This window comes from Gadus macrocephalus, chromosome 9 (assembly GCF_031168955.1).
Source record: "Gadus macrocephalus chromosome 9, ASM3116895v1".
NCBI lineage: Eukaryota > Metazoa > Chordata > Actinopteri > Gadiformes > Gadidae > Gadus > Gadus macrocephalus.
Genome location: NC_082390.1, coordinates 6,619,372 through 6,633,792, shown reverse-complemented (window position 1 = coordinate 6,633,792; position 14,421 = coordinate 6,619,372). Strand labels below are relative to the sequence as shown.

General features: G+C 49.5%; 1 protein-coding gene across 2 annotated transcripts in view; it reads right to left on the bottom strand.

The window, feature by feature from the left end:
- Positions 1 to 14,421, bottom strand: part of reln (reelin) — a 99,807-nt gene that overhangs the window by 71,435 nt on the left and 13,951 nt on the right. For both annotated transcript variants that reach the window (XM_060060486.1, XM_060060487.1), the window contains exon 2: positions 10,494 to 10,601. In XM_060060486.1, coding sequence (XP_059916469.1) covers positions 10,494 to 10,601 — 108 coding nt within the window. The remainder of the gene's footprint in view (positions 1 to 10,493; positions 10,602 to 14,421) is intronic.

The window sequence follows — 14,421 nt, the reverse complement described above, 5'->3', positions numbered from 1 at the left end:
TAGTCATGTGCCTCCCTATCAGCTGACAGCTAGCGCGGTCCAATCAAACGCATGTCCACGGATAGGCAGTCAATCTAACACCTTGCATCATAAACACACACTAAGTGGTTCACCGGGTAAAGCACGTCCCATCAAGGCACAGTCCTGATCACAGCGACCTGGGTTCGGTTCCTGCCCGTGGTCATTTGCTGAATGTCCTCCCCTCCATCACCCATACCTTCCTGTCTATCTCACTCTATCATAAAGCCTCAAAATGCAAAAAATCATTTTATAAAAAAAAGAAAAACCCACACTAAGTGTGCTGAGCTGATTTTCCTCCCGGTTTTTATGCGTCATAATTGAAAAAGAATGCTGAATTATATGTTTTGTATCCAGAACTGGACGCTAGCCTTCCTGCAACCTGACAATCTAACTCCAATATGACTCACACACACAACACACACACACACACACACACACACACACACACACACACACACACACACAACACACACACACACACACACACACACACACACACACACACACACACACAAACACACACACACACACACACACACACACACACACACACACACACACACACACACACACACACACACACACACACACACCTAATCATGCAGATACACATTACACAACCACTCACTCAAACAAATATCTCTTCCGTCCCCATCCCATCTCCTGGGAGGGAGCCCCACCTGGAGACGGTGGGGTCTCCACGTTCTCCACGTTCCTCGGACCAGCAAGACGGCGGACGTCACGTCGAATCATCAGGGTGAGATTGTGAAATGCATAATTGGGGCGACGACAGAGCTTGGCTTAGCGACGGGTAGCGCCAGGACGACCGGCAGCCCCCCATGCCCCCAGGACCAGCTTAGCATGCTGGGTGGCAAAGTCAACCAGCGCCTCCCTCGACCCATCTGACACGTCCTGGAGCACCCGGGCCCACCACCAGCCGCCCTGCGTACACACAGACAGCCGTCCATCGCCCGATAAGCCCAGGAGCTGCTGTTCTACAGTGTGTCTGTGTGTGTCTGTGAAGTCCGCTCCCTCCAGACGCCAGGGCTAATTTGATTTTTCAATTTGACGCGACTCCTCGGCTAATAGTTTGAGCCGCGGATTAATTAATCTGATTTGACTCGTGCTAATTCGGTGCGCCCACTCCACAGCCGTGAGTGAAACAAACAAGGAAGCATGCTGCGTGGTCCGTCCGCACCCTCTCTCTCTCGCCCTCTCTCTCCCTCTCTCTCTCTCCGGGGCTCGGCCTGACACACATGTTGACGATCACACACATGATATTCCGTGCCCTGTGTTGACAGGTGAGGGGAGCGGTGGCCGAACGGGCCGACGTCTCTCATGTAGCATGTAGCGTGTGTGTGTATAGCGTGTATGTTTCTGCTTCGTGTACCGTGTGTTGGTGAGGGGGTGAGGGGGTTTGGAGGTTGGCGCTGGGCCCGCTCTGACAGAGCTGTGCTGCGAGGCTGTGAACTAATCACGGCAACAGCCCGTCTCTCCCAAGGAGGGCCTGCAACGACGCGAAGGTCAGCCAGACATTCTCTCTCTCTCTCTCTCTCTCTCTCTCTCTCTCTCTCTCTCTCTCTCTCTCTCTCTCTCTCTCTCTCTCTCTCTCTCTCTCTCTCTCCTCTCTCTCTCTCTCTCTCTCTCTCTCTCTCTCTCTCTCTCTCTCTCTCTCTCTCTCTCTCTCTCTCTCTCTCTCTCTCTCTCTCTCTCTCTCTCTCTCTCTCTCTCTCTCCTCTCTCTCTCTCTCTCTCTCTCTCTCTCTCTCTCTCTCACAACTAAATATGGGTCAGAAAAGATTTGGTGAGCTGCTCACACAGAGCTGCCTTTTGGAACGGAGGCACTCATTCCTGAGGTTTGAGGTTATTTTTTAGCATGTGAAGGGCCGGATCCAGCCGGTGGTCTACAGGAGATGCAGATGGAGCCGCTGTTCAGTTTTTCCCTCTCTGCGCAGATCCAACGTGAGCACTCCGACAGTGTGCTTCTATTACAAATTTAAAAATGAATACAGGAAGAGTGCAGTGTGTAGATGCCATGCACTCTGCGGAGAAGACCAAAAAAAAAAACACACTTTTTCTGTTGCATACCCCAACCAAGCGCACAGATGCCCACACACTCGCAAGGTGCATCCCGAGGTATAGATTGCAAATACTGTGTTGCGTATTTTTTTACATCACAAGGGCCACACAAGAAAGAAAGTTCAAAGTCAGTTTGCCTCTGTGCTGGATGATGCAAGCAAGCTGTTGTTTTCAGAAATGTGTCAGCCGTCTTTCAGTCAAAGCCTTTTTTGCTTTACTTCTGCATCCCCCCCCCAACCCACCCCAATACAACCCTGCTGCACTCTTTTCCCTGGCATGCGACCAAACCCTTTGCATGGCAGAAAATAACAGCGCTCCGCTCCGGAGAGAGAGAGAGAGAGTAAGAGTAAGAGAGAGCGAGGAGAGACCACACATGGAAGGAACAGCCTACGCTACGCGCAGCTCGCATGGAAACAACACCAGCCACATATGTCCATTCCCCTTCTCTCTGCAGCTCTCTCCATCTCACTCCCCACTCCCTGATCTCTCCTCTACCTTCCGTAGTTTCGAAAGACATTGAGATGCAGAATATAGACTCGACCGAATGATGACGTGCATAAATAGGAACACATGCACAAATGCACATGCAGTCACCGCATCCTCTTGCACACACACTCACACACACACACACACAGCTGAGAAATAGCATCTGATACTCAGCAAGCCTACCCAGGGTGAAGCGTAACAAAAACAAGTCTGGGACACACGTGTTTGGAACAAAACATGCACGGACAGGGGCCGTGCATGTTTATTTTCTATACATATTCATGACAAGTGCACATACATATTATCAAAGATGCAGGCACCTTCACAACCTCATGAAGAGGAAGAGAAAGGTATTGTGCATAGACACACAGACGACACACATAAAAACACACACTCCTTCGGTTGCAAACACCCCCTGCGGTGTGTGTAGTTTGTTGGCTCGGAGTTCAATTGGAGGACTATGTATTTCAAGACGGCGAGCATACATCAGGAACGCCAAGTCCCTGAGCAGGCCCGCACCTTTCCCCACCATCACACCTGGAAGGCACGACCTCTGGGAGGGGAAGCTAATGCGCGGACCAGCGAGCCGCTGGGGGGTCGGGCCGAAGCTATAAATATTAGATAACATGCTATGCTCTATGAATTCTTTGAAGGCTACACGCATGTGTGGAGGAGCTTACATTGCTGTACTGAGTGTGATACATCAGCACCCCAATGGTCTGCTGAACTTTTAAGCGCCCCCAGATGTCCAACCACCTGTTCAGTTAGCAGGTGGCTCCCGGGTTTTTGAATGGGAAAAGTTGGGGAAGAGAGAGGGAGCGAGATGAACCAAACTTTCCGACTCCTCATCTCTCACCTCCAAATCGCGGTGATCTACGGTGAGTCGGGCTGAGCTGTTGTTATACCGCCTCTCCGCTGCAAAGAGCAGAAATCACCCTGCCACCCATAACCCTGACAGCAGCCCACAGCTCATCCCATCATCATCAATGAATGATTCAGAGCAAGACAGGGGAGATGGGTCGTTGGCATCCTCTGGATCCACCCAGCCCTGTGCTTTAGGAGGATTCAGGAGGAGTTATGGCTCTGGATCGCAGTAATGAACAGCTTCATAAACAACCCCGTCACCTTCTTATTCTGCACCATCACCGCCACCATCATCGCCACCCCCCACCACCATCACCACAAACAACCACCACCACCACCACAAACACCACCACCACCACCACCACCACCTCAACACAGTCTGTTTGGGGCTCACAGTCACAGAAAGAAACACCAACAGTTTGGTGCGTGAGCTTCCCCGGTTGACATCAAAAGTGGCAAACTCCGTCAGTTTCCAAGGTTATTATTATTATAAATAAGGCATGTGGAAGTGCTTGCGTGGCAGATGAGCGTCCTCCGCGGGTCTCAGCATGAGCTTGTGTATGTCGCTGGAATATGAATGCGTTGCGTTACGGAAGGATAAGTCTTGTGAGGGAGTGTGTGTGAGCTTAAATGCGAGTGAGTGGGTACTGCATGTGTGTAAGGTATGTGTCAGTGTGTGTCAGTGTATGTGTGTATCGGTGTGTTAATGCGAGAAAGCTGGTACTGTTTTGTGCATGTGCATGTGTGAGTGTGTGTGTGTGTGTGTGCGTCATTCAGCGTGTGCACCTGTGTGTGTGCACCTGTGTTTGAGCATGCGCCTCTGTCCGTGTGTGTGTGTGTGTGTGTGTGTGTGTGTGTGTGTGTGTGTGTTTGTGTGTGTGTGTGTGTGTGTGTGTGTGTGTGTGTGTGTGTGTGTGTCGGTTTGTGCATGCGTGTGTGTGCCTCTGTCTGTGTGTGTGTGTGTGTGTGTTTGTGTGTGTGTGTGTGTGTGTGTGTGTGTGTGTGTGTCGGTTTGTGCATGCGTGTGTGTGCCTCTGTCTGTGTGTGTGTGTGTGTGTGCATGTGAAGTGGTCTAAGCGGCGCAGTCAGGGAGCTGTCAGCAGCGAGTCAGAGAGCAGGCTGATCAGAGGGCCGTGCCGTGTTTGAAGTCTCCTCGGGATTGACAGCTCCTCTCCCCCTGGGAACCCCTTCTCCTCGCCCCCCCCTCTCCCCCAGCCCTCTCTATCCTAACCTCCGCTCTCCTCCTGGTCTCTCATGCCTCTCTCTGCTTCCCCATTGGTGGAGGAGGCTGCAGAGAAGTGGTGCTCAGGAGTTATTAGCCCTCCGCCCTCCTGGGACCCTTACCGTGTTTGAAAAGCGGGTTTGGGGAAAAGAAAAATGGATTTCATTTATTCATTCTTTTTTTTCTGCAGGGTGGCGGAACACCTGTCAGTTGTTCAGTGTAAATACCAACATGATGCACTGTCATATCTCATCGGCTGATTCAATCTGGCCGAGTGGCAGAAGGACCCCCACCCCCACCCCCAGCCCCCTGCTGTGACAGCCGACCTTCAGCTCGGAAATAGATGATTGTGTGTGTGTGTGTGTGTGTGTGTGTGTGTGTGTGTGTGTGTGTGTGTGTGTGTGTGTGTGTGTGTGTGTGTGTATGTGTGTGTGTGTGTGTGTGTGTGTGTGTGTGTGTGTGTGTGTGTGTGTGTGTGTGTGTGTGTGAGTGTATGTGTGTACTGTGATTGCCTATCTCCGAGACCTGCCGTTCTCAAGCTCCGCCTCCTCCGCAGGTCAAGGTGTCTCTAATCGGTCCGTGCATGAGCGCGAGCATGAAACCCATCCGTCATGAGCCCGCCCTTTTTGTCAGACAGCCAGATCTGTGGCTCGCAAAATGGGAGGCGGGGGGGGAGGGGGGGGCGGTCCTCACAAGTGAGACAACTGCCAAGCGACGGAAATTGCATACAAATATGCAAATGATCAACAAAATAAACATCACTGCTGGCAAACGAGCCATCCATCAACGACACCGTCCCGGCGGTGTCAGCGGCGGCCGCACGTCGGAGACACCGATCCCCGTCAGGAGAGGGAGAACGAGGGGAGAAAGTGATGGAACACCAGCCTACCGTCCCCTTCCACTCCCCCTCTCGCTTTAATCACTTGGCTTTCACTCCCGTCCCTCCACCACTGCTTCTCAACTCGCCATTATTCTCCCTTTATCCATCCCCCCCCCCCCCCCTCACCCCCCACTCTCGCCATCACTCTCTCGCCTCTCTCCACTCCCCTCTTCCTTTAATCTCCCAAATCATCGCAGGCCCGGTCTCTTGCCAGCTTTGCATTTGCAGTCCCCCCACTCTGTTTCCATTTCCGCGCCACTCTTCTTCTTCTCTTCCACGTCTTCTCGGGTGCTTCATCACCTAAATTATAGGCTAGCCAGACGCGTTTGGACACAAATTCCTCCCCTGTCTTCCTGCATGAGCGGATAATCGTGTGATGGGAAACATTTTGCTTTCATTACCGCGGCTCTGTAAATCAGACTTCATGAGGCCGCTGTTGTTCTTTTCCCCCCTCGCCGCTGCCAGCCTGTGGGGTCCACTATATCACTTCTTTACGGCCGCGGTGCGCAAACAGCTTGGAGCGGGCTCTCATGTGCACCCAAACTAAACACTGAATGAATCAAGCGGATGATAATGGACATAAATCCACACTCCCCCTCCTTGTTGGTCTTTGTAGATTTCATTGTGGAGGACAGTTGGGAGAAGTGTGTTCCTCCCTAAAAGAGTTGGAGGGGAACAAGAGAAATGGGCCTTTTTCATAAAGAGGGAAAGCCCGAAAGACAGTGGGGGGTTCTCGTGCGGCTGAAACGGTTCAGACGCTGTTCAACGTTGCTGCTCGGGTGTGTCCCCCTCTCACACCCTCTCGCTCGTGTGGAACTCCCCGAAACATTCAAATAACAACACGGATATATATGTCAAAGGGTCTTCATGAGCCAATGCTACCCTTCAAACATGAAGGCACAATACCTGACACGGATCAGCCTCCTTGCTTTCCCTTTATTGTGCGTTTTGGTTGAGGTTGAGTCAGAGAAGTCATGTCCTGACTTCTCTCCCCACCTCAGGCATCAGGCTGGAGATCCCCTCCAAACAGGGCCTCAGAGCAGCAGGTCTGAGTGGCTCACATCTGCTGAGCTAAAGGTCCCTCAACAGCCCATTAGAACCACAGACTCCGGTAAATATGCTCTTCCCGCTTCTTACCCACTCAATTGGGCCTGGCTCCCAAAACTAACATTCTTTTAATCCGGGCGAGTCTGCGTAGCCGTAGCTTTCGGCGTTACGGGACCGCAAAGCATTGTGGTTAGCCACCCACCAGCGAAAAGCGGGATCCCCCAAGCTTTAGCTGTGGTAAAGCCCATCCAGGCGATGGCTTGACCACAGCTAGGCCGAGATGTGCTGGACGCATGTAAATACATAAATGAACCTCCGATTCTTCAGTCTACCCTCAACGGCACCTTGGGCTCCATAACACTCCAGCTAATTTGAGCAGTGGGCGGTTATTTATGAGGCAGCGGTTGAGTGTTGGCCTTTCAAAGCCTTCTGCTTTTATTACGGATGTTGTGTGGCGGAGAGGGTATTGTTTTTCAAACTTACTACATGCTAATAAAAGCCCACCGCTACACTCATCCCTGTCTCTCTCAAACACAAATACACACACACACACACTCACAGTGCTGACTTTTGAGTGTGTGTATTTGTGTCTCTACTCGCACACTTAAATATTTGTATCGGCTTGTTGCAGAAACCCGAAAGCCCCAGGGCAAAGGCTGATAGGGTGATAAAATGAATGCCGAGTTACAGACTCCTTATATACTCATAAAAGTATGCAACTCGTGTTTGTGTGTGTGTGTGTGTGTAGCAAGTGTGTGCATGTGTTCGGCTGTTTCTGTTGCTGGGATGCCATGGGCTGATCTCTAGGTCTCTTGTGGCGGGCGTGTGTGTGCAGTCGCCCTGTCTCACAGCAATCGTCGGCCTCACCGCAGCGACCGCGAGACACATGCCCCCGTCTCTCGCTCTCTCTCTAAAAGACACCAGCCTCTCCATCTCTCTCCAACACTCCTGTGTGTTATCGCGCCTTCCCCTCACACACACCCTCTTCCCCCTGTCTTTTCATCTGCCCCCGCGTTATCGATGGATTAACTCAGCATGGCCATGTAGTTATCTGGATGGAGGTTGTGCTCTGCCCGGATTTAAGCCTAAATGAATCATTTCATGTTAAATGTCAACATACTTTGGCCACCTCGTGACAATCCTATCTGATTCCACATTGGCCTGCGTGTGTGCGTGTGTGCATGTGTGTGTGTGTGTGTGTGTGTGTGACTGTGTGTGTGTGTGTGTGTACACAATCCTGTGGAGAGCTTCCATTCCTTCCACTTTCACATTACAGCCACCACTGAAACATCTGCACAACACATGTCCCCCAAACAATCTCCACTCTGACAGTGATTCACATCTGGATCGGGTGTTTTGACGTTTGCCTGTATGCGGTCGTGTTTTCGTTTCTCCAAGTGTGTTGGTGTGTTGTTTTATTGTGCGAGTATGTGTCCACCCAGCGCGCCTCCCGCTGCGATGAGAGCCGTGCGGCTGTTGTTATGGTTAAACATAGTTTTCCCTTTTCCCTGTGGCCTGGCTGCGTTCCTCCGGTTTTTCCTTAAGTGTCTGTCATAACAACGGAGACGCCCGCGACGGCCCCACGGCCTCACAGCCCAGCGGTTCACCCAACGCGCGGCTTGGGAGTTACCGCGGCGACCCCTCGGAATCTTGTTTATGCTACAGAGGAGCTTAGTGACCATCCAGGAATCATCCAGAACCAATCCGGCTCGAGTCACGAGTGGAGCGAACGCGAGGGTGAAGAAAGAATTGGACCCCGGTTCTGGTTCTGGTTCTTCTCGGGAGTCTGAGCGGTTGACTGAAGGTCCCGTTAAGAATCGTATACATGAAGGGGACGAAAGGGAATCAGAGTGCAGAGAGCCCCTCGCTTAAGGGCCCGGCGAGGGGCCTGGCAGAGCCGGGCCCCCCTGCTGAGTGGGAGGCTGGCAGGGAGGACAGAAAGGGGAGACTGTGGGGGTGACGCCCGGCTGCCCAGTCACGGGCCCCGCCAACTCATATAAACGGAAACGCACTGTGAGCCCAACACACGCACACACGCACACATACACGCATGCACGCAAACACACACGCACGCACTCACACACACACACGCACACACACACACACACACGCGTACGTACGTACGTACGTACACACACACACACACACACAAACAAGGCTTCCCATTAGTGCATACTTCTCGCTCAAATTAAATGAATGATAGGGAAAGCACAATGGCGATGTCATCATATCTTCATTGCTTTTCATCCGACCGGCCACAACAGCTGACGTTTTTGTAGGACTTTTGTAGGATTTTTGTAACCCACAGAAGAAGATTTAGCGTACTCTGATCTACAAATCCACGATCCACACTGTCGTAATAGTTGGAAGCCAATAGGTTCTCACATATGACGCATGGAAAATAAACAAGATTATGAATGCGTTTTTCCTTAATGTGAAAAACATATTTTTACTTGGTTACTAGCTTTAACAATAAATATGTACTGTTCTATAAACTACTTGATAAACAGTCAGCATAAAAGTTGTTTTCTTGTCTTCATTTGTAAAATCAGGCAATGAAACACGCATTTAAAATAGCCATTGCTCGCAGTATTTTTTTCGGTTCTGAAAGGGAGTTTGGATATCATTTGATAAAGCATGAGTACATTACGTTTGTGGCTTCTGTGGGTTGGAACTCATTTCCTTTGAATTGCATATTGCTCTCTTCAGGTGTATGCTATCTACGCATCCATATTTTACAGCTTCTTTTTTTTTTAAATATCAGCACCAGTACGCATTGGAAAAAAAATCCCACGAGATCCACAAATGTGTATAGCCTGTTAAATGATATTCTGAAAGTGAGTGGGAATATCATTTTACAAGACACAACTTAAAAATGAGTATTTATGGATCTTGTATTAGCCTTATTTATATAATAGTACAAACTACCAAATATTTGTAGATTGGGGTAAACACATTGTGAATCATCGGCTACAAACAACAAACGTCCTTAGTCAAAAGCTGTGGTGGATGCGGTGATGTCAGATCTGACACAACAACAACAACAACAGCATAGGGTTAGTCAGGGTGCACTCGTCTGCTGGCCCTGTCCCACACCGACTGTCCCGTTCCGTATGGGAGTTCTGCATGACTCATCCTTCAGCCCAGAAACCCTCATCCACCCCGACCCCAGCCCAGCCCATGCACCGGGGTCTGTCCGGCGTCCGCACACATACCTAGTCGAGAGACATTGTGTTTCATACTGGAATGGCAGCAAGGTGTTTTCTCTGGATGAGTAGACTGCAAATATATTTTTGTGTGTAGTATAAATATATCAAAAAAAATAAACAGAAGTCAATGCGACCCAGTTGGAGTTGTTGATATTTATTTATATTACTATTCTTTAATCTGCCTATTGTGGTTTGGTGTGTTTATATGGTCTTTTGTTCTAGGGCCACGCCAAATTATGCTTGGTTTCATTTCATAATACCCATGACTGAATTTCCTCCTCTCCCTCTTTCTGTCTCTCCCTGTCTCTTCCTTTCTCTCTGTGTCCCTCCCTTTCTCTCTCTGTGTCTCTCCTTGTCCCTGTCTGTGTCTCTGTTTCCCCCTCCGTCTCTCCCTTTCCCTCTCCCTACCCTCTCTGTGGCTCTCCATCTCCCAATCTGTGTCTCCCTGTGTCTCTCTCCCTCTCTCAAGCCTACATTGCTACAGTGTGCCAGGCCATTTATCAGGGCCTGTCATAACAATTCTGTTCTGGTCACTTGAGCGATGGATAAATGTAAAATGGCTTACGACACAACAACAATCCAATTTTTATATTCTTTTGGATTTACCAAAACATTTCATACAAAACAACGATGAGCAATGAGAAAGGCCTCTGGTGTGGGAGGGTGTGAGTGCGCTGGTGACTTACTGAAGCCAAAGGCCGCAGGGGCAGGGATGGGAGCCGACTGCACTGGTGTGGAGGTGTAGAGCCCGGTCACCAGCAGGCCATCGAACACGGTGCTGGTCGAGATGGTCACTGAGGAGAGAGCAGAAAGACACACACGCAAATTAGAACGAATACATGACCGCCTCAGTCGAAATACATCATAAAGTTGAACATGATGATCTCATGATCCGATCTGGATCGATGTTTTGATTGAAGGATGTCTAAGGCGCTAACGCTGATGAACATCTACTCTGAGGGCCGGTGTCAGAGGTCTTTACACTGCTGCTGGTCGGCCCCCAGCCGGGATGGCCTGGGGAGTTAATGAGTCAGTCCTGAGGTACATGAATGTGACAGCTAGCGTATTCCACACACCGCACCGCATCAATGTAGCAAACTGGGCTGCTAATGAGCACAGAGCGCAGGTGCTAACGAGCTCTGACCGGCAGGTACAAGGTTGAGAGAGGAGAGACTCATCTGTGTGTGTGTGCGTGCATGTGTGCGCGCGCATGTGTGGCTGACGAACAGACGTGTCCCAAAGAAAGAACATCAGAAAATGACGTTGTTCGAACCCGGCCATCCCGCCCTAATAGAGGTGATTAATGAGCTAATTGGCTGCAGCCCTGCCGAGCCCGGTACTCCATCAGAGTTTAAACCAGACGTGCAAGGCCCCCGCCCCCCCCTGGGTGACTGATCCAGGGGTAGGGCTCCATAGCTCACTGCACCCTCGAGCGACGTATCGATCCGGTAAACAAAGGCCCTGAACGATGGGACCAGCAACACAGGAAAACTCTGTTCTCCATCGGCTGGAGGGGAAAGATCTCCCCGGCTGGCCGGCCTCCAGCCAGACAGATCATGTGGCAAGAGGGGGAAGAAGTCTGAAATGAGGTTCTGCGTGTCAGCAGCAGCAGAATGCTTAGCTCCCTCCCGCGGTCTTGTGAACACGCAGGGATCATCCAAAGCGTTTGGGGCCAAACAGGAAGGAGTGGTTCTCTTGAGATCCCATTGTTCTGAGGGAAGAGGGGGAGAAAAAAAACGCTGCGAGATCTGGAGGAGATATATAGGCTTGACGCACGGGAGGTTTTGGTCGACCGGCCCGAACGTGTTGAGGTGTATTTAAGACCTTTCCTTCTGGTCTGAGGGCATGTATTCCTCAGGTCTGGGGTCTTCTGAGGAGTAAGACCGTGGGCAGTGCAGACTCCTCTGTGGCCTGTATGTCTGCCTGACTGCCTGTCTGTCTGTCTGTCTGTCTGGGTTGCTCCTAGACATTGTTGTTGATTTTGTTAATGTTGTTGTAAGCCCGATGTGGTCAGTCGGTGTCTGTCTTCATGCCTCAGAGTGTGTATACTGCACAGAGGTTTCTTTGTCTTTCTGTCTGTGTTTTTTTTTTACGATTGCTTAAGCAGATCGAACCGCCCATGTCTGGTGATTAGTCTGCAGATAGAATTGCTGAGTTGTGATTTGTCATATTATAGAGCTGTGAAAGCCACCTAGAGATGTAAACATGTGCCACTTGCAAACAAAAACGTCAACACTTCCAAAACATGAGAGCTAGAGATTCTTTACATTTAAAATAACATAACATAACAAATAGGGCTGGCAGATATGGAAAATTGTATAATAATTAGGGGGCCATTTTTCTACATTGAAGCATATAAAAATCATTTTAATCGCATATCTCCTCATCGTTCATATACACCATGTCAACACGATAAGACGGTATCTTCATTTCATGAAAATAAAATACACTTAGGAGAATGGATAATAATGAATTATTCACCAGCCCTAACACTAATTAACAAGTGATTATTACTACACGCACTGCATGCGCACATATTTGCTGCAGAGAATGCTCTGTCTATTTCACATATCCGTTCTCATGTGTGTGGTGAAACCCATTTTCAGTGCCTACATATGATGCATTGAGCTGGGGCCAAGGTGTGATGCGGTATGTAATGGATTAATGGACCGGGCTGAATGCACTAAACCGGAGGCTATACCGTCCCTCCATACATACAATACTGTAATTTCTACACTCCCACTAACCTCATCCAACAATGATGTATGTGCAAACCAGCACACACACCTCCACATGAACACACACAAGAGCACGCACACACTGATACACCCTGAAGCGTGCATTTTTGTAATGCTTGCACCTCACTCTCTTTGTCTTTCTTCGTCCTACCCTCCTTCTCTCTCTCTCTCTCTCTCTCTCTCTCTCTCTCTCTCTCTCTCTCTCTCTTTGTCTCTCTCTCTCTCTCTCTCTCTCTCTCTCTCTCTCTCTCTCTCTCTCTCTCTCTCTCTCTCCCTCTCTCTCTCTCTCTCTCGCGCGCTCTCTCTCCTACCTACTGCTGGTTTTATATCAGTTTCGACCCCATGGAAGTTGTGCACCTGCCCTGAGCTGTGTTTGATGCAGAGAGGGTGGTGGAGGCGGATGGAGTGGTGGGGTTAGAAGGTGGAGGCACAGACAGGGGGTCGGGGGTATAGAGCTCCACAGAGGGCCGTGCTGCGTGGATCAATACAGATGAAAGATCTCAATAATTTAAACAAGCCTCTAACACATCAACTGGCCCCATCTCACCCACCCACCCCCTCCCCCCCCCCCCTCCAATGGTGGATCGCACCCAACGGATCGGCCAATCAGATCAACTCAGATGCAATTACCCGATCTTTGTGTGTGAATGTTTGAACGTGTGTGTGTCCGGTGTGTGTGTTTGTGTGTGTGTGTGTGTGTGTGTGTGCGCACGCGCACGAACGCGTGTGTGTGCGTGTGTGTGTGTGTGTGTGTGTGTGTGTGTGTGTGGACGTGTGTTCACATGCAAACAGAGTCAAACACATTCACAGGAATGTACCTGTGTGTATGCGTGCGAGAGAGAGGTAGAGAAATTGAAAGACAACTTTACGATAGATCAGGTGATGGTGTTGTGTTTTTCCAAAGCTCTTGAATTAATTCTTTAGCACATCAAGTTGACACAACGGGAGTCAAAGTGTAGTGAGGACTTAAATACAGACAATGCACAGAAAAAGGCAGCTTCAAAGTCATGTCTTTAAAAACAGAGAAAATGTAATGGGATGCCTCACTGTAATTCAACCATATCCACTACTAAATGTCACAGCAAAAATCTGCCCTTCTTATTGCGACCCACCCTTATACCATTCCATAATTAGAGGTAGAGAAGAAGGAAATGAAGTTGATTCACCTAGTTTGATAGTGTGAAGTGTGATAACCAGTTTTAACCACATTCAACAGTTGATACAAGCATTAACCATCCTTAAGGGCCCTATACTACGACATACCACACATTTTCAAAACCTGTGTGCACACACACGCAGACACACAAATATAATACACTCAAACACATAAGACGCAAACGGGAGAAGAAATAAAAAACACCCACACGCACACGGACACTCGATATAAATATAAGCACATGTTTTTCCAATATATGAGAGCAGACACACACACACGCAACAACACATAGCACACTCTAGCACATTCTTAAGCCCATAGCTAGAATGTAATATTGATGATGTGATGTGGTATGCCTCATTACAGACACACACAGCCCTACTCCTGTTCAACTATTGATGTGCCCGGGGCCTCTTCTCTTCTCTCTATCCACCAGGAGCACCAGCCGAGCAGAATCGCACACACACACACACACACACACACACACACACAGAAACATACACAGAAACACACACGCCGACACACACACACACACGCTGACACACACAGACAGACAAACACACACACAGAAACACACATGCCGACACACACACATACACACACACACGCCGACACACACAGACAGACACACATCTACTAAATAACAAATATGTAGTGCATATGCACTACCACAGCAAAACTAGACAGAACATGAATTATAACATATAACCTCAATGTATT